Source organism: Dromiciops gliroides, chromosome 4, assembly GCF_019393635.1.
Source record: "Dromiciops gliroides isolate mDroGli1 chromosome 4, mDroGli1.pri, whole genome shotgun sequence".
Lineage (NCBI taxonomy): Eukaryota > Metazoa > Chordata > Mammalia > Microbiotheria > Microbiotheriidae > Dromiciops > Dromiciops gliroides.
This window is the reverse complement of record NC_057864.1, coordinates 159,296,921-159,321,311: the sequence shown is the minus strand read 5'-3', so window position 1 is coordinate 159,321,311 and position 24,391 is coordinate 159,296,921. Positions and strand designations below refer to the sequence as shown.

General features: G+C 38.4%; 1 protein-coding gene across 11 annotated transcripts in view; it reads right to left on the bottom strand.

The window, feature by feature from the left end:
• Positions 1–24,391, bottom strand: part of GON4L (gon-4 like) — a 298,840-nt gene that overhangs the window by 32,229 nt on the left and 242,220 nt on the right. For 2 of the 11 annotated variants that reach the window (XM_044002400.1, XM_044002401.1), the window contains exons 2-6: positions 17,362–17,460; positions 8,948–8,988; positions 7,957–8,060; positions 4,381–4,579; positions 2,745–2,831 (exon numbers count right to left, since the gene is read on the bottom strand). The exons of 3 other annotated variants lie outside the window; for them this stretch is intronic. In XM_044002400.1, the coding sequence (XP_043858335.1) occupies positions 2,745–2,831; positions 4,381–4,579; positions 7,957–8,060; positions 8,948–8,968 (411 nt within the window). In that variant the 5' untranslated portion in view covers positions 8,969–8,988; positions 17,362–17,460. Of the gene's footprint in view, positions 1–2,744; positions 2,832–4,380; positions 4,580–7,956; positions 8,061–8,947; positions 8,989–17,361; positions 17,461–21,430; positions 21,480–24,391 lie in introns of those variants that run through there. 6 more of the 11 variants (XM_044002404.1, XM_044002406.1, XM_044002407.1 and 3 more) reach the window with 5 other exon arrangements.

Sequence of the window (24,391 nt, the reverse complement as noted above, 5' to 3'; positions counted from 1 at the left end):
CAGGCCAGGCAAGAGAAAAACCTGCCCTCCCTCAAACCAAAACACCTGGGATCCTCTGAAGCTTGGGACAGTGTAGCTTGGAAGTAGGGCCCCACTGCAAGAGGGAGTTAAAAGTCAAAGTAAAAGACAGCAAGCTGAGCAAGCAAAGAAAGTTGAGAATTTTAGAAAGTTTCTTTAGTAGAAAGGAAGATCAAGGTGCACCCTCAGAAGAGGATAACCACTTCAGGGCCCCTACATCCAAAGCTTCCAAGAAAAATATCAATTGGTCTCAGTACATGGAAGTGCTCAACAGGAACATTGAAGAGAAAATAATAGAGATGGAATGAAGATTTAGAGAGGTGGAGGAAAGAATGGAAAGAGAAATGAGAGTGATGCAGGAAAATCATGAGAAAAAAGTGAACAGCCTGAAAAGCTCTCTGAAGAAAATAATTGTCTAAGAATTAGGATTGAACAAATGGAAGCTAGTGACTTTATGAGAAAGCAAGACACAGTAAAGCACATCCAAACGAATAGAAAAAAATAGAGGGCAATATCAGATATCTCCTTGGAAAAATAGCTGACCTGGAAAATAGATCCAGGAGAAATAATTTCAAAATCATTGGACTACCTGAAAAACATGACCAAAACAAGAGTTTAGACAGCATCTTCCAAGAAATTGTCATGGAAAATTACACTGATATTCTAGAAACAGAAGGTGAAATAGAAATTGAAAGAATCCACCAATCACCTCCTGAAAGAGATCCCAAAAGGAAAACATACAGGAATATTATAGCCAAATTCCAGACATCCCAGGTCAAGGAGAAAATATTGCAAGCAGCTAGAAAAAAAGAATTCAAATACTGTGGAGCTACAATAAGGATAAAACAAGATCCATCTACATTAAAGGACTGGAGGGCATGGAATATAATATTCCAGAGGGCAAAGGAACTGGGCAAAGAATCACATACCCAGCAAAACTTTGTATAATCTTTCAGAGGAAAAAAACTGGATTTCAATGAAAAAGAGGACTTTCAGGCATTTGTGATGAAAAGACCTGAACTGAATAGAAAATTTGACTTTCCAATACAAGACCCTAGAGAAGCATAAAAAGGTAAACAGGAAAAAGAAATCATGAGGACTATTAAAAGATTAAACTATTTACATTCCTACAAGGGAAGATAATACTTTGAACTGATAAGAACTTTCTCAGTATTAGGGTAGCTGAAAGGAATACACTTAGAAGACACAGGTCTGATCTAAATATGAAGGGATGATATCTGTAAAGCATTTGTTTTTTGTTTATCCTTGTTTTTTGTGGGGCAGGCAGTGTGGGGTGGTGTATGTCTGGGTCTGGATTTGGGCTTGGGGCCTCCTGGGTCCATGGCTAGTGCTTTGTCCACTGTGCCACCTAGCTAACCCATGATGACATCTTTAAAATAGGGTTGAGGGTTAGGAGGAATGCACTGGGGGAGGGGGAAGGGAAGAGGTGGACTAGGGAGAGGTAGCTCACATGAAGGAAACAAAAAAAAAGCTTATGGAGGGGAACGGAAGAGGGGGAAGGAGTGGGGGAGTGAGTGAACCTTACTATCATCAAAACTGGCTCAAAGAGGGAATAACATACATACTCAAATGGGTATAGTAATATATTTTGACCTGAGGGAAAGTGGGAGGAGAAGGAGATGGTAGGGGGGAGAAGAGGGGAAGGAGGCAAGGGAAGTTTTGGGGAGGGAGCTGTAAAAAGCAAAACACTTTTGAGGAAGGTGAAGATGTTCTGCATAACACCACATGTATGATATGTATTGAATTGCTTAATTTCACAGGGAGAGTTGAGGAGGGAGGGAAGAAGAAAAATTTAGAAAACAGAATTAGTTTAAAGGCCTTAACCTCATCAGAATGGGCTCAAGGAGGGAATAATTTACATATCCAATTGGGAGGAGTAATCTATTTAATGCTACAGAAAAGTAGAAGGGGAGGGCAGAGCAGGGGAGGGAACAGTCAGAAGCAAAACACTTTTGAGGAGGAATAGCTTCAGAGAAGATAGAAAATGGAGTAAACATCATGGGAAGGGAATAGGATGGAGGGAAATAGTTATAACGATTGACTATAATGGCTAAACATATGATACCTACTTTGCTGGGCTATTGTGAAGAAAATACTTTGTCAAATTTAAGGTACTATATAAAAGTTATGATGAACAGGATGCTATCAGAAAAACCTGGAAAGACCTACAAGAACTGAAGTAGAGTGAAATGTACTGTATACAAAATAATAGCAATAGTGTAAAATGATGTGGTGGGAAGCACATAGTTATTTTAGGCAATGCAATATAACTCTGAAGGATTTATGAAAATTGTAATCCATCTACATCAAAAGAACTGATGCTATCTGAAAACAGACTGAAGCATATATTTTTTTTGACGGTTCCTTAATCTGAAGTTTTGCTTTTATCTGTTTTCTCTCACAACCTAGCTAATGTGGGGATATTTTCCATGACTACTCATGTATAACTTATATTGAATTGCTTGAGTTCTTGGAGGTGGGGGGTGAGAAGGGAGGGAGGAAGAAAAGTTGGAACACAAAGTTTTAAAAAATTGATGTCAAAATTTGTTTTTACATGTAATTTGGAAAACAAAATTCAAAACAGAAAAAAAATTATAAGAATCAGGGAGGATTAGCCAATGTATGTAAAAGAATCGATGTAAATTATATTGGCCAAACTGATTTCACACTCTAGCTTTCAGAGACTAGGGGTAGACAAGCCTTACAAGAAACATTTTGGTGGTATTGGCTTCTGAACTGAGGATAGGGTTGGCGCTGGACAAGAGGTGAATCTGAGTCAGGAGCTGAACATGCTAAGAGGAGAAAAAAAAAGAAATAAAGTACATTAGTGATATGTAGGGTGCTGCCATTTTAAGAGCCAATATGTCACTGTTACTTTAATGCAAATATTTTTCTTCCTAAAGGCCTATGAGAACTGTGAACAGCCTTAACATTGTTTTTTTCCCCTTTTCCAGGATTTTTAAAAATAGTCTTTTTTTTTTTTTTTTGGTCGGGACAATGAGGGTTAAGTGACTTGCCCAGGGTTACACAGCTAGTAAATGTCAAGTGTTTGGGACCAGATTTGAAGTCAGGTCCTCCTGAATCCAAGGCTGGTGCTTTATCCACTGCGCCACCTGGTTGCCCACCTTTTATTTTATTTTAAAATTATATGTAAAGACAGTTTTTAACATTCATTTTTTCAGATTTTGATTTCCAAAATTTTCTCCCTCCTTTTCTTCCCTCTCCTCTCCTGAAGACAGGGAACAATCTGATATAGGTTATACAATATAATCATGTTAAACATATTTCCACAATAGTCATGTTATAAAAGAATCAGAACAAAATGAAAAATAAGAAGAAAGAAGAAATAAAAAACAACACAAGTAAAGAGAGTAGACTTTAATCTGCATTCAGATTCTCTAGTTCTTTTTCTGGATGTAGAGGGCATTTTCTATCATGAGTCTTTTGGAACTGTCTTGGATCATTGTATTGCTGAGAAGAGCTAAGCCTATCACAGGTGATCATCACAACATTGCTGTTACTGTGTACAATGCTTAATATTCCATCTTGACTGAGATCAAACAGGCATCCCTTAACCAGAATGACAGGAACAAAAGTAATGAGTATCAGGTATAACATTAGGAATGTAAATCAACCATAAGGAAGAACTACCCCTGTCCTATGTAAATTGTTAGACTGTGGAATGCATTACAGAAGGCTATTTGGAATCTGGTACACTTGAAGGCGGGCAGCTAGGTGATATAGTGGAGTCAGGAAGACATCTTCCTGAACTGAAACCTGGACTTACGATATTTACTACCTGTGTGTCCCTGGGTGTCACTTAACCCTTTTTGACTCACCTGTAAAATGAGCTGGAGAAGGAAACAGCAAACTACTCCAGTATGTTTGTCAAGAAGGTCCCAAATGGGGTCACAAAGAGTTGGACATGACTGAAAACGACTGAACAACAAAAACCCTTGAAGACTATCATGTGTAGGGGCAGCTGGGTGGTACAGTGGATAGAACACCGGCCCTGGATTCAGGAGTACCTGAGTTCAAATCCGGCCTCAGACACTTTACACTTACTAGCTGTGTGACCCTGGGCAAGTCACTTAACCCCAACTGCCTCACCAAAAACAAATAAAGAAACAAAGAAACAAATAAATAAACAAATAAATAAATAAATAAGGCTATCATGTGTGGCAGTAGAATGGCTATTTCAAAGTCTCTCTCAATCTCATGATCAAATGGTGCAGTTCCTACTAATACAAAGAAGCCTATTTCAGGGCCTTGAATTAGTTATAAACTATCAATCCCTGATCATATGAAAGCTAAATGTCACCATAATAAGTAGAGTCTCACCTGCTGCATTTGTTGTTGGAGTCTTTTCTTCTGAGCTGCATCCAAAATCAGAGTCTGTCGGGTCTTATCACTTTGGGGCTTGGGCCTCTCTGCCTCTGGTTGTTGGTTAGTTGAAGACTTCTTCATCCTTAACTGCTCCAACAGCTCCTTCACTGTACGATGCTGGTCATGGAGCAAGTTTGCTAGGGGTGCTTCACACCTGTTTCCAAAAGGGATTTTTCAAAATGTGGACATTTCCCAGAACCCATTCTTCATTATAAAGAGGATGATAGGATACCAGGAGAGCCTAAATAATTGAAATTTACAGACAGGGCTTCCAACACCTAAATCCCACATCGGCCAAAGGTTTTATGCTTATCCTTATTCAATTTCCCAAAAGGCAACAATGACCCCAATAGGATGAGTTTTCCAACTTATCTTTTCCCTTGATCACCCACTGGGAGACATACAAATGAGCAAGCACATGGTCGAACAGCAAGAAGCAGAGTAAGGTCACCATTATAATATGCTAAGTGTTAGGGCAGCTAGGTGGTGTAGTAATAAATCAGTGGCCCTAAAGTTCAAATCTGTCCTCAGAGACAGACTCTTACCAGCTTTGTGACCCTGGGTAAGTCACATAACCCTGACTGCCTCAAAATAAAAATATAAAAAATATAAATACTGGAGCAGCTAGGTGGTAGAGTGGATAGAGCACCGGCCCTGGAGTCAGGAGGACTTGAGTTCAAGTACAGCTTCAGACACTTAACACTTACTAGCTGTGTGACCCTGGGCAAGTCACTTAACTCTAATTGGCCCCCCCCAAAAAAAAAGATAGGAAAAAATATAAATACCTCCAATGCCGTCTCCTGCAGTTAGGTCAGAGCCCCATATATCAATGGTAGCTCCATGTTGACACCATAAGAAAAAGGGACAATGCCATGCCTATGTTGTTATGATGACCAGTTTACATGTTTTAGTACCCTCCTGGTATTATGACAACCAAAAGACAATAATTTCTTTAATGAACTGTAGAGTCAAAATTGTTTTTTTCCTTCTGCTACTTTTATTTATTTTTAACATCCAGACAACAGGTTAAGGAAACCTGAGGACGTAGCACATAACATAAAGCCATCTACATGATGTTTCAGCACAGGCAGTGAACTAATAATTACTCATTCCAATGCAAGGACAGAGGGAGGCAGAAAAGTCAGAACTATGGCTAATGTAAAAATGATTTGCATTCATTTTAGAAAATTATATATTATTTGAGGGACAGCAGCTTTTCTTTCATTATACCTAATTGAGGCTAATGTTAAAATAAGCATTCCAAACTGAAAGTAGAATTGTCGAATGGAAAAGGAAGTATACCTGCATTATAAACATACTACTGAAAACCCACAAAATTATGTTCTAGCCAACATTATTAGAAATAAGTAGGTAGCCAGCTAAAACAGAAATCTTTTCAGTTATAGTGTATTTTTAAAAACTGTGATGGTACTTCACCAATGTTTCTATTTATTATACAATGATGCCTCTCATTGATCCTATTAGATAATAAGTTCTTAGAAGGCAAGTACTATGAAAGGTGTATCGAAATAGATGAGAACACTGGGCCAATAAGGGCCAACAGTAGGTACTATCCCTAATACAGCACAAAGCAGGCCACTAACAATAGGTGGCTACCTTGTTGACAAGACCATCAGATGAAAGAGTATGAATGGATCAATGTAAATGCACCATCATCATCATCAATCAATCAATCAACGCATATCCATATGTCCTATAAACTCCATGTAAGACTAAGCTGAAATATCACATTCTACATTATTAGCGCTCTGGTTCCCAACCTTCAGGAAAATACTTTCTATGTATTTTGTCTGTTTTGTATCCACTAAGTTCTCTGTGGTCAGAGATTGTTTCATTTTTATATCTGGATCCTGAACAACTACCACAGGGTCTGGCACGTAGCTGGTATTTAATAAAAGCTTACCAATTTCAATTCATAGACAAGTACATCTATCCCAACCTCCCAGGACACTGCTGAACAGCCCATGGATATGCTGTCAGTACTTAAAGAGTTTACATTAATGACCCAAATGGATATGGGTAAAAAGGGAAGGAGAAGCAAAGTACAAGCAGGGTGGGAAGGAACATAGTAGGCATCATAGTTTGAAAAATAATCTGTAGCTGGTCACATAATTCACCACCTCTCAAGCACGACTCAACCAGAGAGGCTGCAAGAGATGCCAGCTGCTGCTTTCACTCCCTTCCCAAACAGATACAGTTTGGTCTAAAGCTGCACTGCCCCATAAAAAGGAGACTTGTTGACCTGACCCTAAGTTCTCAACTAGATTCAACATTCTTGTGGAGAAGCAAAATGTTCACAAAAATTTAGGGTTTTTTCCCCACATAAGCAGGTATAAGGAAAAGAGCTGTCTTTTGTAAACTGAGGGTGATTTTAAAATTTTTTTCAGGAGAATAGGAACACTGTACATTTGAATTTCCTTATTTTTCCTCAATTGGAAGAAAGAAGATAGATATAATTGTTTACATGATTTTAAAGGTACATGAGTAGTGCACCAAAAATTCATTATGAGAGTTAAGTATATTCCTAGCTAGTCACAGAACCCTTCTAGTTTGTGAAATTTGTCCATCTCATCTGCCCATACCAGATTAAGCTCATTCACCCATTCTTCTCCTCAGATCATTCTCAGACATTCTCCTTAGGGGACATGATGAGAAGGATGGGCCAATATAAAACCAGGTAACTATAGTAGACTGAAGAGCTAAGAAAGGGTAAGTTTTATCAATTATGGGACCAAACAGCTTTTGTGTAAACTGTTTTAATATCTGTACTTCTAGCTATTTTACACTGATATAATTTTTCTCAATCTGTATAATGTTTTTACCCATGTAAACAGAAACCCATGTTTATGGTTTAGAAGTGGCTTGGGTCAGCTAGGTGGCGCAGTAGATAAAGCACCGGCCCTGGATTCAGGAGGACCTGAGTTCAAATCTGGCCTCAGGCACTTGACACTTACTAGCTGTGTGACCGTGGGCAAGTCACTTAACCCCCATGGCCCCACCAAAAAAAAAAAAAGAAGAAGTGTATGGTGGCAAGGAATAGAAGAAAAAAAAGATGCAGAAGCCAGAAAGGCAATAATGAACAGGGTACAACAGATCCCTGAAGCCGCAGAGCTAAGTAGGCTTAGGAAACAGAAAACTCCAAGAAGCTTAGAACCTTAGGTTAGGGGTCAGAGAACAGTGAAACAGTTTTGAAAATTGAAAAAAAGCAAGGGGCAGCTAGGCGACACAGTGGATAGAGCACAGGCCCTGGATTCAGGAAGACCTGAGTTCAAATTCGATCTCAGACACTTAACACTTACTAGCTGTGTGACCCTGTAACCTAAATTGCCTCACTAAAAACAAAAACAAAAAAACAAACAAAAAAAAAAGCGAAAGCTCTGAGGACAAAGGCAATATGCTCAAGACTCACAACACAAAGCACCTTTGAGAATCTGATATATAAGGCACAGGCCTGGATGCTTCATAGTACATTTCCCCCTGTATGTCATCCAGGATTTCTGTCAATCCTACCATAAGGCTTGGGGAGAATTTAAGTTGGGCTGGGGTTCAGGCACACTGTCTTCCTCATCTGGACCTTCATCCTCCATGTGAGAGAAGCCCATTTCATCTTGGAACTAGGGCCGAGAAGGAAAGGATTAATATCCTGGGCCTCACTCCTTAAGAAACTCATTCTTGGGGCAGCTAGGTGGCGCAGTGGATAGAGCACCAGTGCTGGAGTCAGGAGGACCTGAGTTCAAATCTGACCTCAGACACTTAACACTTACTAGCTGTGTGACCCTGGGCAAGTCACTTAACCCCAATTGCCTCACTAAAAAAAAAAAAATTAAAAAAAAAAAAAAAAGAAAGAAAAGAAACTCATTCTTGTGGTAAGAAAGAAATGGACACAGGATCTTAGTAAACTAGGCATTCAAAATGAGCCTATGTAGAGGCCATGACTCTTATTCTGAGATTCTCGTATTCACACACTTAAGTCTCATATAGGGTGTGTGTGTGTGTGTGTGTGTGTGTGTGTGTGTGTGTGTGTGTGTGTGTGTGTGTGTGAAACCTAACTCACAAAGCCAACTCTCAGTAAGCTACACCAACAGGATATATGACTGTCCATGATCCGATCTTGTTAACATTTTATTTGGCCGTGCATTAAAGCAGTGTATTAATTTTCCTAATTACATTTGCTCAGGCAATCCCTGAGGCCCCACCAAATGACAGTGGGGGAGATCATGCTATAGTTTACTATATGGCTGATAAAATTTGAGAGGTTAAAATTTTACTGAGAACAATTATATGAGGATAATGGAAAGCTGATAATAATAAGAAATAATCTCTTGAGGTGATGTTATTTCCTGGGTTTTGGAAACAGATTTGCCCTTTCAGAAAATTCTATTTTTCTAGAGGAAAGAACCCAACCATGGGAAAGGAGGGGGGAGGAACTGCACGGGGGTGTTACAGTTCACTGGTCATCCAGTGTTACTATTCAAGGTCCCAATTAACTTTTGGTACTTACAGTTTCAAATAATTCTTCCATCAGCTCATTTACTTCCTTTTCTACAACAAAACAAGCAGACTATTAGTGGATCCACTAATCTGATAGGATTATGATAAGGGTAGATCAGGGGAATGTGCTAGGCATGATGTATCTTAATTTAAATCAGACATTTGATAAAGCTTGTCACAATAATTTCGTGGATAAGATGGAGAGAGTTTGCCCAGAAAGGCATAGAATTAGGACTTATGGCTGAACAACCTTCCCCAAGACTGCTGAGTATACTGGTTAGGAAAAGGTCAAGGATACAACCCTGTAGCATACTGCTAGAGACTTTCTGCTTGCAATGTCCTTATCTACTTCCAAGGTTCAAGCATGGTTTCCCCATAGACGAGTCTCAAATCTGTGTATGTGCCCTGATCTTTCTCCAATCCTATACCATCAACTGCCTGTACTAGACATCTCTACCTGAGTATCCTATTGGTTTCTAAAACTAAACATTATCCAAACTGAATTCCTATCTTTCCTTCAAACCTAGTCCTCCTCCAAAATTCCCTATTTCTGCCGAGGGCACCAACACAATCTCTGACACTCAGGTTCTTAACATCAGAGTCAATCCTGACTTCTCCCTAGCTTACCCCTCACTATCAACTATCAAGTCACACAGTCTTGGCATTTCTGCCTCCACATCTCTCATATCTGTTCTCTTCTCTCCATCACAAATAATCCTGGTCCAAGCCTTTATTACCTCTGTTCTAGACTATTGTAATAATTTATGTTCGTGCTTGCAATGTCCTCTTTCTCCTATCCATTCCCTACGTAGCTGGCAGAATAATCTTCAGAAGCAACAAGTGTGATCATCTTACTGCTCTACTTACAAACCAAACAATAAGCATTTACTAAATACCTGATACACGCACCAGAATTGTGCTAGAGATACAAAGGCACAAGTGGAACGGTCTCTGCTCTCAAGAAGCTTGCATTCTAACAGGAGAGACCACACATACACATATATGTACACATATGTACAAAGTGAACAGGAGGTAGTTTGAGGAGGGAAGACACTGGTAGCTGGGTGGATCAGGAAAGACTTCTGAACTGAGTTTTGAAGGAACTCAAGAAGTACAGTCCAGGAATGAGAGAAAGCTGGTACAGAGCCTCAAACAAGAGACTGAGGGTCATGTGTGAACCACCACAAGTAAGTCAGAGCATGTGGAGGGGAGTAATGTGTAAGAATACTGGAAAGGCAAAAGAAGGGGCCTGGTTGTGATGAACTTTAAATGCCAGACAGGAATACACACACACACACACACACACACTTCCTCAAAATAATGGTAAGCCACTGAATTTACTGAGCAGGGGAGTGACAGTGTCAGACATGACTTTAAGGAAAATTATACTGACAGGTCCATCCTGCCAATAGCATAAAGTACAAACTCTTTAGTGTGGCAGATAATTCCTCCAGAATATGGCTCCTACTTGCTTTCCAGCCTTACTTCCTCACTTCATACTCTTCCCATTCATGAACTTTCCATTCCAATAAGGTTAGGATATAAGTTGTTTCTTAAACTTGATACTCCATCTTCCATATCCAGGGAGTTGCACAAGTGGGGTCCCTCATGCCTGGGACACATTACCAGCTCAAAGAATTTCTGTCAGCCCAAATACTTGGTTGAGGTCTCCCTCACCAATGCTCCAGAACTGTCAATGATCTTTTCTTCCTGCTTTCAGAAAAACATGGGAAGACATACATGAACTGATGCAGAGAGAAGTGAGCAGACCAAGATAACTCTGTACATGGCAACACTGTATGATGATCAACTGTGAATTACTGAGCTATTTAAAGCAATACAAAGATCCAAGACAATCTGAAGAGCTTATGATAAAAAAATGCTATCCTCTTTCAAAGAAAAAACTGATAAGAGTCTGAATGAAGATCAAAGCATAAAATTTTTAATAGTATTTTATTTTTTCCCAATTGTATGTCAAGACAAGTTTGTTTGTTTGTTTGTTTGGGGTTTTTTTTGCAGGGCAATGAGGGTTAAGTGACTTGCCCAGGGTCACACAGCTAGTAAGTGTCAAGTGTCTGCTAAAGCTTATAATTTATTGGCGACCACTCATTAGATATTTTAGACAGACTAGCTCGAATTTCAGCCCCTTACAGATGGCTGACCATGAAGAGGAAAGTTGAACCTACAATCTTCTGATCTTCCGGTTGGGTAAGAAATTTCCCCTACCCTGTGCCTTTAAACTCTCAAGTACTGGCTGTTTTCCCTTTAAAATTTCAAATGGGCTTTTTCAACTCCCTAAGTACCCTATTTCTGATTTTAGTCTGTTTAACCAGACAAACGGGGGATAAGATCATGTTAGTGCTTTGTTTTTGTGGATTTTCTATTTTTATTTTTATTTTTGTTAGAAGAGCGAGCAAGGTGCTCACACAAGGGAATATAAATATCCCCCCCTCTCCCAACCATGCCTTTTCAGAGAAACTTCTAACTCCTGCAGCTTTTCCAAATTCTAACATTAATTGTTGCTTTAATTTTGCATGTCTGGAGACAATGACCCAGCCTCTAGAAGCCTTTAATCCCCTAGAAGCAGGGGAAAGGGAAATCAGGCCTGAGTTTGATTCCCTGGCTATGCTCCACATGGGAGAGGTTGTCCCCTCTCCTCCTCTCGGGAACCCACCTCTGGTGCCACCTCCTACTCTTCCACCCTCCTCAGAGCATACACAGCTTTCTCTACCTACATTTGCAGTTTCTACTCAGTTACCAGAGCAGTCAGGCTCAGCCCTTCCCCAGCCTGGCTGTGATTCTGACTTGACCTGCTGTGGTTCTCCCAAACCAACCTTGGAAAACCCTTTAATTTCCAGATATGCTCGTTTTGTGCATAATTTTGTTAATCTGCTTTTGTCTTTAATTAGTAACCTTATAAAGCATTTGTATTATGAAAGGACTGACAGACAATATAGAGGGGTTAAAGAAGACAAACTTAAGCTAAATAAAAATGACAATGATCATCATATTTCAAGAAGACATATTTTACAGAAATGTAGAAATAAGCAGCAAGGTATTAATATGAGTATTGGGGATTTTAGATATAGGAATCAAAAGTGTTCTAAATTCACTCAGAGGAATAGTGTCAGTTCAGAGTTTATATAGGATTTCTATGCTATTACATCTACATTTTGAAATTAATGGTATGGGTTTATTTTCATAGAGATTTTCATGCTTTTGAGATTGTTTTATACTTAGTTTTTTTAAAAAAAGGAATATTTGTAAAAGCTTTTTATAGTCATGTGATCAAGTTTATATTTTGTAATACTCTTATTAATGTTAAGTTCATATTCATTTAGAATTCCCTAGCTTGAATTTCATTGTCTTTTATTCTTCCATGTGTATTTTCTTCTATTCGTTCATCTATCTGATTTTGAAACAATGCAAGATAGTTTTGATTTCATAATACAATGTTAATTCTGGGAGTATTGTGCTCCCATATTCTGAGTTGTTTGTTTTTGTTATTTTTTTTCTCTCAACTGATTATTTGATCAAACTCTATAAAGCATTTCCCTGGCAAACTGGTTGCCATGGCAAGTGTAAATTGATTCTAAAAGTATTATTTTTGATGAGCATATTCAAAAGAAAAAAAGAGAGAGGGGAACATTTGTAAAAATTTACTTTTCAAAAAAAAAAGTTTTCTTTAAGACTGTGTTGTGTTTTAACTTGTACTTAAATATGTTCTGATTTTTCACAAAAGTAATTGTAAAAAAAATACCTTAGTAAAAAAAGGTATTATTTGAAATTATTGCATAATTGTATATTATATTCTGAGTCAAGGTACATTCACATTTTTTTGTGATCCTTAGTATCCTCAATTTTTAAATCCATAAGAGACTTGGATTATGGGAACTTATCATTTAACACATGAGTTATCAGATGCCAGTTGGCCAAGATGCCATCCAATCGAAAGAGGAATACATGCAAGAGCAGACATTGAACTATCACATGAGGGGAGACATGCATGAAGTCAAGGTACGGTGGAGGGAACGGCTTTTGACAAATGTTGAGGTTGGTTTCTCTTGGTTTAAGTTTTCCCCCACAATACTGTACAGATGGCTGAAAGTTTTCATCCCACCCATCTCATTCTACACCTGGCTTCTATGCCCCCTCCTATATGCCTGATGCCATGGACATCTCAATCCCATGCATCTGATTAAGTCTGACTCAGTTTCCCCCAATATGTTTGGTGTCATGGACGTATATCCCATCCACCTTTTTTTTTTTTTGGTGAGGCAGTTGGGGTTAAGTGACTTGCCCAGGATCACACAGCTAGTAAGTGTCAAGTGTCTGAGGATGGATTTGAACTCATGTCCTCCTGAATCCAGGGCCGGTGTTCTATCTACTGAGCCACCTAGCTGCCCTCATCCACCTATTTTAAGCATAGCATACTGCATGGGAAGTATATATTGCTCAAGTGTGGGAATGCTCATATCATATCCCATCATTTCTTTGTTCGTTTATGGTAACCCCCATAATCATCTCAGGTATCATGATAAATACAGTGTTGGATTTGGCCTTGACATCTGTTACCAATTATATTAGATTTTTAAATTTCTCATAATGGCATAAGGATAATTAGGCAGATGATGCAAAAAGTGATGAAACAAAGCTAAAATGTAATTTTTAAATTAATATCGCAGCAATTGTCTTCTCAATTTACCCTCCACAAGGGGGGACTATAGTAATATTAAGTTTTAGAGAATGTTTCCATTTTTGTTTTATTATATGTTTCATGTGTAACAACTAAGATTCTGAATTCCCTTAGACATGTTTTTAAGAACTTTCATTGTTTGATTTTTGGCAAAGCTATTTTAAAGTTATGTTAAGCTCAATTTTGTAGGAAATTTTCCTGTCTGATTACCAGCATCCACACATCAACCCCTGAAAAGACTTCCATTCCACGACTACACCCAGAGGACGTCCCAAGAACCATGTGAGAAAAGACTTTCAAAGACTTTAAATGAAGGGTTTTGTTTTGTTGAATTTTATTCCTTTCTGTTGTTATGTACACCATTTGTAATATGGATTCTCTGCAGAGGCCCTCCTTCTGCAGGCTAGTGTCAAAGTGTTGGTTCATGAGGGGCCACCCCTCTGGACAAAACTTTTCTCTCTCTCCCTTTTCCATACTGTTAATAACACATTGTTTGCTAGTATAGGGTATTATAATATTATTTTTGACTGTTTCATCAAGGAAACACCCTGTGTTTCTTGAAGAAACAAAGTGGTGACTGTAACAATTGGAATGATGCCATGAGGAGAAGGCCCCTGAGGCAAGGCCATGAAGCTTTTCTTTGGCATCAGGAAGTGATGTTTGCTTGTGGGAGAAAGAGGGGGCCTTTTTTTCCCCCTCAGGTCTCTGGTGGAGAAGGAAGCTAGAAATGCGCTCTCCCGGGAGCAGCTAGGTGGCGCAGTGGATAAAGCACCAGCCCTGGGTTCAGGAGTACCTGAGTTCAAATTCGGCCTCAGACACTTGACACTTACTAGCTATGTGACCCTGGCCAAGTCACTTAACCCCCATTGCCCCACCAAAAAAAAAGAAAAAAAAAAAGAAAGAAATGTGCTCTCCCTTTAATAGATAGATGAATCTAGGCCTTTCTCTCTCTCTTCACCAAATTCTTATTCTCCTTAATAAATTCTTAAAAGTCTAACTCTTGCTAAAGCTTATAATTTATTGACAACCACTTATTAGATATTTTAGACAGACTAGCTAGAATTTTAGCCCCTTACAACTCAGGACTTCCTGACTCCAGACCCAGCCCTTTAACCTACTGAACCCCCTCAAGATTCCCATTTCTCTGAGCATCAATTCTTTACCTCCAAATCCAAGTTAGATATCTCTATCTGGAATCTTATCAACCTCTCAAATGTGATAGTCCAAAAGTGCTCTTTATCAGGGGCAGGTAGGTGGCGCAGAGGATAGAGCACTGGCCTTGGATTCAGGAGGACCTGAGTTCAAATCTGGCCTCAGACACTTAACATTCACTAGCTGTGTGACCCTGAGCAAGTCACTTAACCCCAACTGCCTCACCAAAAAAAAAATTAAAAAGTGCCCTTTATCTTTCCTCCAAATTTCTCTAATGGCCACAGCACCATGATTCTTTCAGTTGCCCGGATTCACAACCTAGGAACTATGCTCAGCACTTTATAATTACTCAGTTGCCAAATCTTATAAATGTTAATTTTTAAAGTTTAATGATTTTTGCATCCATCCACTTCTCTCTGCTCATGCCACAATCACCTAGCTCTCACCTAGACAAGTGCAATAGTTTTCTAATTGGTTTCCCTGCACTGCCTCCTTTATGTAACTGCCAAACTGATCTTTCAAAAGCATAGCTTGTAGTGTATGTCACTCCTTTGCTCTAAAAGAGTCAATTGAAACTTCTAAGATAAAATATAAACTCCTTGATTTGGTATTTAAAGCCCTGTCTACCTTTGCAGGTGGATTTTACATTATTTTTCCTTACTCAGGTCAAACTGGTTTATTTGGTCCTTACATGACATCCCATCTTTCATTTCTATGCCTTTGCACAGGGTATCTCCCCATGTCTGGAATACTCTCCTCCCTAAAATCCCTAGCTCAAGGGATTTTGGCTCAAGTCTCACCTTCTTCAAAAGGCCTTTTCCCATTTATCTAGATGTTAATGCCCTCTCTACAAAAGTGGGTCCTTAAAAGCCACTTAGTTCATACTCTTCATTTTAGAAATAAGGAGTTTGAGAAAATAATTATTAATAATGAATCTCAGGGGCAGCTAGATGGCGCAGTGGATAGAGCACCGGCCCTGGAGTCAGGAGTACCTGAGTTCAAATCCGGCCTCAGACACTTAACACTTACTAGCTGTGTGACCCTGGGCAAGTCACTTAACCCCAATTGCCTCACAAAAAAAAAAGAATCTCTAAGAGAAATCCAGAAGCAGATCTCTCCCCCTCCGCAGAGCCTGCAGCCTAACAAAAGGAATGCAGATTGACCTGTCTGACTACATAGAGAAAGGAGATACACCTTGACTATCCACAAGTGATGTTAATCAATAGAGTTGAATAATGCTAACCAAGCAGTTTAGATCAATGTGTGGTGACCCGTGACTTGTCTCGATCTGAAGGAGAATAAAAATCCCTGGCAACATAAGGGTCATTCTCTTGCTCTATTACTCTCACAAGTCTCTCTTATTCTCTGACCCTTGGCTCACTTTCCACAGAACCCCTTCCTGGGATTCCATGCTGGGTATGTAACTAATGGGGAAGTTATTAAGACACATAGTCAAATTAGTAAAAAATGCTTGCTGCCAAAACTGGTGCAACAGTCTCTAATTCATAAGTAGCAATATCTTAGAAACCCCAGCCTAGTTCCCCAGTAATTTAGGCCAGAAGCAAGCATAGTCCCCAGTATTTTAAGTGACACAGGAGGCTGATGCCTCAAGAGATAAAATAACAGGCCCATGGTCATACAGATAAATGACAGGGGCAAGTTTAGAATCCAGATAGTCTTTGTATATAGGCTTTATTTACTCATCAGTGGACACATTATAGCCCTTTGTGATGTTTAAAATCTAAAAATGTGATCACCTTAAATTAGAAGCTTTAGCAACCAGTCTTTGGGCATTAATTATTTATTAGAGCATATCAGGTATCAGTAAAAAGAGAACACATGGAGTTCAGAAAGTTAAGAAAAGGCCTATCTAGCCTAGAGCTTCAGCCTGGTCTGGTTCTTCCTTAAGTCCTCCAACACAAGCCTGCTTCAGCCATGAACTGTTCTAGCAAACTGTGTGTGGAAGCTTTTTATAGGTCCAGAGGAGAGGTGATTGGTTAGCATCATCCAAATCCATTGGTTCACTGGACTGGAGGGTAGTCTTGTGTTGATGTCACAGTCCACAGTCTCTGAGAATACTCCCTCTTTGGAGGCAGCCAGGTGTGGCTTTAATTGAATTAACTTTAAGTAGGTTAATCAGTGAAGTCAATCACTCTCAATCAGTCTCAATTCAATCAGTTCTAAATTAATCTCAGGTGGGGCCTTTGGGTTTCCACCAAATCCCATTATTTTCTCATACTTTCAAAAGTCTGTAAACTCCTTGAGGGCAGGGGCTGTCTTATTTTTGTACTCCTATGTCCTAGGACTTCGTATAGTGATATAGTAGCAACTGGTAGGTCCTTAATAAATGTTTGCTGGTAAACTCCAAGTCCAGCTTGGCATCATGTTAATTGGATTGTTAGGCTCAATTCTGCAGTAGCTAAAGCTATAGAGCTTCAAAATTTCATCTGAGAGAAGATCTGAGCATCCCAACTAAGAGGAGTTCTAAATTCCATCCCCCAAATTTTATACTCAAAGATATCAGAGGGGAAGTGGAGAAGAGCTGAGGTTTGGACACACACTCAACAAAGACTCACTGGTAATTCTCACTGCCCGGTCATTGCGGAAGTCCTCTGTGTCAGGTTCATCAAGGTCTTCTAGGAAGTTATATTCTGGATCAGCAGCAGCAGCATCGGCTAAAAAGGGAAAAAAGAAAAAGGTTTTTAGACACTTTCTAATCACTGACTCTGATGCTAATGCTCAATGTTCAGGAATCTCTGTATCCTGGGCTGGGCTCTCCTCTGGCCAAACACATCTGTCAAGCTCCATTAAGGACCAGAGAAAAACTTGTCTATTTCTGCAGTAATGCCTTTGCAAAGGTACCACATAAGGTCAAAATGCAACAGGATGAAATTTATCCAGGATAAATATATATTTAAACCCTGAATTTATGTTGAAAACAAAACAAAACAATCATATTAAGTAATTGTACAAGATGATGCCTTCCCATTTTGCTCCGATAAGATTTATCCCTGTCATCCTTCAAAACATCCAACAATCCCTACCTTATTTGGGAAACCTCCTCTAACCTCCACACAATTCTAGTCACTCCTTTTCAAAATATTTATGTACTCAAAGCTTACAATAATTTAATTTATATCTTGATTTATGTTGTGTTTTAGTGTAGATGCATACTCCATCAAAATTACAAGTTCTTTGAGAGGGTTTTTGTCTTTATTTCTTTGGTACTTCCCTAAGTGACCCAACAGTTAGGGCTCTGTACAATCACCTCTCTAAAAAAGACTGTTAAATGACCCTCTAGTGAGTATAAGGGAGATTTCCTGAGCAAATGTAACAGTGCCTGGGGGAAGATGAGTTGGTTTCTTGATTGATTTGACTCTGACCTATATCACTCATATATACGTGTGTGTGTGTGTGTGTGTGTACATGTATGCACACATAAATTTTATATGTAGATGTGAAATATATATACACACACACACACACACACACACATATATGTAAAATGTTAATCTACATTAACAATGCGAAGGCCACCAAAACTTTTATATAACACAAATAGCTTTCAAAATTAAAAGGCAGGCTAGGGGCAGGTAGGTGGCGCAGTAGAAAAAGCACTCTCTCTGGATTCAGGAGGACCTGAGTTCAAATCTGGCCTCAGACACTTGACACTTACTGGCTGTGTAACCTTGGGCAAGTCACTTAACCCTCATTTGCCCTGCCAAAAAAACAAAAAAACAAAAAGGCAGCCTATATACATTGAAGAATATATGTAATAAAAATGAACTTTTCCTCCTCCCACCCCCAAATCCATGGTACTTAATTGTTGTAGGGTTTGACCTGTATGTTGAAGTGTTTTCCAGAGAGCTGTGCTTGTATTTGGGATAAGAGGAGATAAGGTCAGAGAAAGATGGTGGTATGATGGTTCTAAAAAGGTCAGAAGATTCTGTGTCAGTATTAGGGGGTTTTGATAGGACTGGTTAGGACTTTTTGAACCCTGCTTTGTAAACTTTTTGTTTTGTATGTGACCTTGGAAACAATGATATGGTAATTGCTTATTTGAGTTTTGCCTTGTTCTTACCTTGTGCCTTTTACCTTTCAGTGACCCCTCCTTCCTATCTCTCTATAGTCCTTTAAGTGAAAATAAGTATTTTTTATTCTTTAAGTCTATTAAGTGGATAATGCCAGGATTTGGACCAGGAATTGTAAGTGATTGCCTGGGTAGTAGAAAGGGCTAGAGATGAATCCATAATCCTGGAAGTTGCACGTTCAGAATATTATCAATTACCTTTTCTTACTGTCTATAAAGTTTTTAAGTTGTATAAGCAGCTTTGTAGCCAGAAATGTGTTTTGGTAGCATCTGATGTTTTTGGTTAAATGTACTATCTTTTGTTTTAAAACTATGGTTCTAGTTACTAGAGAGTGTCCTACTGGTGTCTTAAATTATGTGGACTGGTCCAAGTCTTTTAAGACTTGGTATGGAGGAATTTTCAGCTCTCCTGTGCCTGCTATGTGTTCTCCTTTTTGCCAGTCTTCCTGGAAGCCTTGAGATTTCTTAAAAATTTGGTCTTTAAAATCTGGCTGCCACAAGAAAAGAAAGCATAAGACACATAGAGCACAAAGCTTTAAGAAGTACTGCCAAAATTGTCTTAGGGATATTTCCCTAAAATTTACTTGTAGTTCATGTTCATACTTTTTTTTTCATGTTCATTCTTTATGTTTAGCCACTAGTGAAAAGGCAGATTTTCCTACTTTTTTTAGATTTCTTTCTCTATAAAGATAATTTTTTATTTTATAATTAACATTTTGGAAATAGAATTCTTCTTTTAGACAACCTCAGAATTTGACTGTCCTTGTCTGGTATTGACCCAGACTAATAAATGCACTGGCTTTGATTTCAAGTTTTGGAAGGAATTTACCTGATGACCTTACTATATTTAAATTTAATATCTATCTCTCACTATTTTGCATTTTATTTATTTAATAACTTACTGAATTAGAAAGTTGAGAGTACTTTGAAGTATCTATGAAGTGGTCTTTGTAGTATTTGTTTCCTTTTTCTAGTTATTAGCTAGTCACTTTCATGTGAATATGTATAGTTCAATTATTCTAGTATTATTTACATTCTATCATAGAAGCATAGACTAAACATATTTCTTCAGGTTCAATTTTAAGAACTTTTGAATAGTGTATTGCTAACCAGTACTAAACTGTTTATATTAGAGGCTTCTAATATGCTGAACTATTTGACCAATACTAAAAATCATTCCAACTTCATCAGTTTCCTTTTGCAAACTAAAAGAGATGAGGTGAGTAGATTCAAGATCACCACCAAAGAAATCAGATGGTATTAGTAATGTTAAACAAGAAGAAACATTTGCTTCAAGTCAGCCTTCCTTTTAAAAGGCAGAAATGCACATTGTTTTGAGCATTAATAGTTGCTGAATTGTAACTTCTTTGTGGACATTTGAAAATCTATAACATTGCTTAAGCAGCACCACACATAAGTGAACCACAGTGCTTCATAATGTGACTTTATCATAAGTTACATTATAGAAAAGTAATATTGCCAGCTCTTTATAAAGAGAATGAATGAGTTTTAGTGGTTTTAAGTGGATGTTAATGGTATGGCATATGGACTATATATTTTTCTCCCATAAAAGGAAAAGGGAGCATATTAGAATAACTACTAGCACGAGGCCCTTCAGTTGTGCTGCAGAGTCCATTCATTAAAATTGATTAAACTCATTCATTTTGTGTTATAATCGTACAGTTAATAAGACCTGAACTTTTGTTATTCCTTGTGCTACCATTCCATTTTGTTAAGTACATTTTTTCCCCATGGCGGTTAACTTCCTAGCACTCTTATTGTTTTAACATAATCAAACACTTGGGCTTTAGTTTCATAGTCTGTTAAGGGAGGACTTTGGACTAAATGACCTTTGAGGTTTCTTCCTGTTTTAATTCTGTGGTCCTGTGACCTTTTGTAACCTGGTCTACATTAATTGCATTGTATACTTGATAACTACTTCTCAATAGAGAGAAAGAAGTGGGATATGTTACCATGAGGTAACAAAGTTAAATTTATGTTGATGGTAATTAAAAAACACACTGTTGATGGAGTATTGCCTTGGTCCAACTATAATGGAAAGCATTTTGGAACTATGCTAAGAAAGTGAATAGAATGTCCTTACCTTTTGATCAAGAGATCAATTCCACTGGTAGGCACATACTCTGAGGAAGTCAGCTTTAAAAAGAAAGGCCTCATATACACTAAAATATTTATAGCAGCATTTTTTGTAGTAGCAAAGAACTTAGAACAAAGAAACCCATCCCCTGGATGAATGCTAAACAAATTGTAGTGAGTGAGTGTAATAGAATATTACTGTCTAGTAAGAGAACAGTGATAAGTACAGAGAAGCATGGCAAGGCCTGTAAAGTAAGTGGGAAAAAGTAAAGTAAGTAGAACTGAGAAAACAACACACAAAATTATTGAAACAGTACAAATGGAAAGAACCACAGAACAGTTGAAACTGAATGCTGTGAAATATATTGACTAAGTTTGGCCCCAAAGAAAAACGATAGAAGAAGACACATTGTCCTTTTTGCAGACATTTGGGGCTGTAAGTGTGGAGCACTGCATACCATGTCTGAGGCCATGTTTGAACTCAGGTCCTCCTGACTCCAGGGCCGGTGCTTTATCCACTGTGCCACCTAGCTGCCCCAGAAAGAAAGGAGTTTAATGCTGAAGTACATTACAAACACATCATGGGTCAAAATGTTATATGCATTATCTCATGGAAGAAGATGAAGATGCTTATAAAAAACAATTCTCAGAATATATAAAGAACAATGTAACTCCTAACATGATGGAGGTAATGTATAAGAAAGCCCATGCTGGCATAAGAGAGAATCCAGGACATGAAAAGAAACCTGTAGGGGCCAAATTTTAATTGGGGGGTGTTAGTTAAGAGGCTCGCCACAATACTGGGGCAAGGGAGGAGATTAACAGCCTCTTTCAAAAAACAGAACAGGGTTTATTAACAAGAACGAACTTAAAAACACAAGTAAGATTAATAGAACTAAGAGAAAGGGGGAACAAAAGGAATAGGGGAAGGAAAACAATACAACCTGAATCATACCACTGCCCAGGGCTCAATAGAACACAGGGCTGTGTCCTGTTTCTTTCTGGCTCCAAGCTAGAATGGTGAAACTCCTCCCTTCTCCTTACCAGCAACCCCTGGGGCTTCCAGGAAACAGGGCAGACAGACACACAGCCCCAAGCTAATTGGCTGGTGGCCCTGATTGACAGAATTAACAAGCCGCTCTACAACTGCCAACTCCCCTTCAGCTTCCAGATGCCAGAGGTCACCTGACTGCCCTCACCTGGCTTCCAGTCATGTCAGGGCTGCCTTCATTATAATTTGGCCAGGTCCATGCAGGTGTGCAGGCACATGCCAGAGCAAGGTCAGGGCACATGGGCATGCACCAGGGTCAGAGTGCACAGGGTTTCTGATTTTAGGGAAAGATGGGGTCACAGAAACCTCAAATCACAATTAATTCTTTACAAACCCAAGTGGGAAGTTAAAAAGAAAAGATGGAACTGCCCCAAATGCCCCAAACTGCTGACAGTTAAAACATCAAAATCTGTAATTTTCTATGAAGATTTTCAGATTAAGACAATAAACTTATTGAAGAACAACAACAACAAAAAAATTAAGGGGTTGACACAAGTGATCTTTTAAGTTCCCTTCCATTCCTAGATCTAAAATGTATGATCTTACCTAAAGAGGTCAAGGAAGAATTAGCAATTATTAATTAAAATACAGTCAAACCTCCATGAAACCCTTTGCTTCATTTTGCAGAGAAAATCAAGTTAGGAGAAACATCATATGAAGTAGTTTTTGTGAGGAAATTAAACGGAAGCATTTATCCACCTATTTTATAGCTATGTAAGGTCTAAAATTCTAACTGTGATATCTAAAATCTAATGAATGGTTGCCTTTAATTAGAAGCTTTAGCAAGATTTAGCCTTTTAAGTATTTATTAAAGTATATTAAGGGTTAGTAAAGAGAAACACATGGATAAAGTATAAGATTTGTCTACTTTCCCTATTCTGCCTCTCCCTGCCTCCTCTGCCGCCAAGCTGCCGTCCAGAAACCAAAAGACTTCTCTCCTGTGTGGCTTCTCCCAGAAGCCTCCTGGGAAACAGGAAACAGGGCCGTCCACACACACAGCTCCAAGCTAATTGGTTGGTAGCACTGACTGACACGACTAACATGCAGCAGACATGACTTCCTGATGATCTGACTATTGAAACCCTAGAAAGGTCACTTCCGGATACTAAGTCACATGTGTTCCTTTTCATGGCAGAGCTTCCCTGCAGTATCTTGCTCAACAGGTTGGTAGCGCTCTAATTGTCACAGCTACCATATTCTTGTATGAATTAGTTTTTAGAATGAGTGTGAGATATTTTGAATCCCCCAAAAGTTAGAAGTTTAGGTTGAGCATGTGCAGTTATATTCATTATCAATACTTATAGTATGGCCAAAAACAATATTACTGCATTTAAAAAACTAGTTCTTTTCTTTTAATCTCCTTTTTAGGAATTAACTTCTAAAGGTGAAGTTTGTTTTCTTTTTAATTATTCCTTTCTCAGAATTATCCACCCTCTTAACTCCACTCCCCTTGTTTTCCACTCACTTCCAAAATCTATTTCCCTGTTGAACTGGGTGTGTTTCTGCACAAAACTATTTGTGTGTTCCACTGTGACGCTTTTGTTTGGTTCAGGTTCTCCTAATGCTCTCTCCTTCCTCTATGTTTGTATTCTCTCCTTCTCATCTCAATTATGAGAAATAAGTTTTACCCTCTTCTTTCTCCTTTTGACACTAATATATTCCTTCTTTTTCCTCTTTTCAACTCCATAGAATAGAAGCAATCTATCCCCAGGTCCTCTGCTTGTATATTTAATTTCCTCAGTCCCCTTTGAGGACATTAAGGTTCTAAAGGGACACTTGTTTTTATCTTCCCATTATAGTATTAGAATATTTTTCATCATTGTATAGCTATTTCTAATTCATATAAATTTATTTTTCTAGGTTTCTCTTTGTTCTTGTGTTTGCATTTTAGAGTTTCTACTCAGAGCTAGTCTTTTCATCAGGAATGTTTAGTTGTAAAAAAGTAATAATTTGTGATCATAAACCTTAGAAATATTGTAAGAATTAGTATTTAGAATGAGTATTCCAAAATCTCCCCCTCATTTATGACATAAGTTGCTAGATTGTGTCTTTTCTTTGACTTGGAAGTTTAGAGATTTCGACTGTGGCATTCCTACGAGTTTTCCTTGTGGGGTTTATTTCATGAAGTAATGGTAAATTCTTTTTATTTTTCTTTTTGTTCATTAGGGTTTTTTTGGTTTGCTTGTTTTTTGCTGGGCAATGAGAGTGATCATTGGTTTTGATAGGTATTGGCAGTTTTATGATTTTTTAAAAATTAATAAAGTATTTTAATTTTTTTCCTGTTACATGTAAAGATAGTTCTCAACTTTTGTTTATACAAGCTTTCCCAGATTTTTCTCTCTCCCTTCCCTCCCTCCTCCCTCCCCTA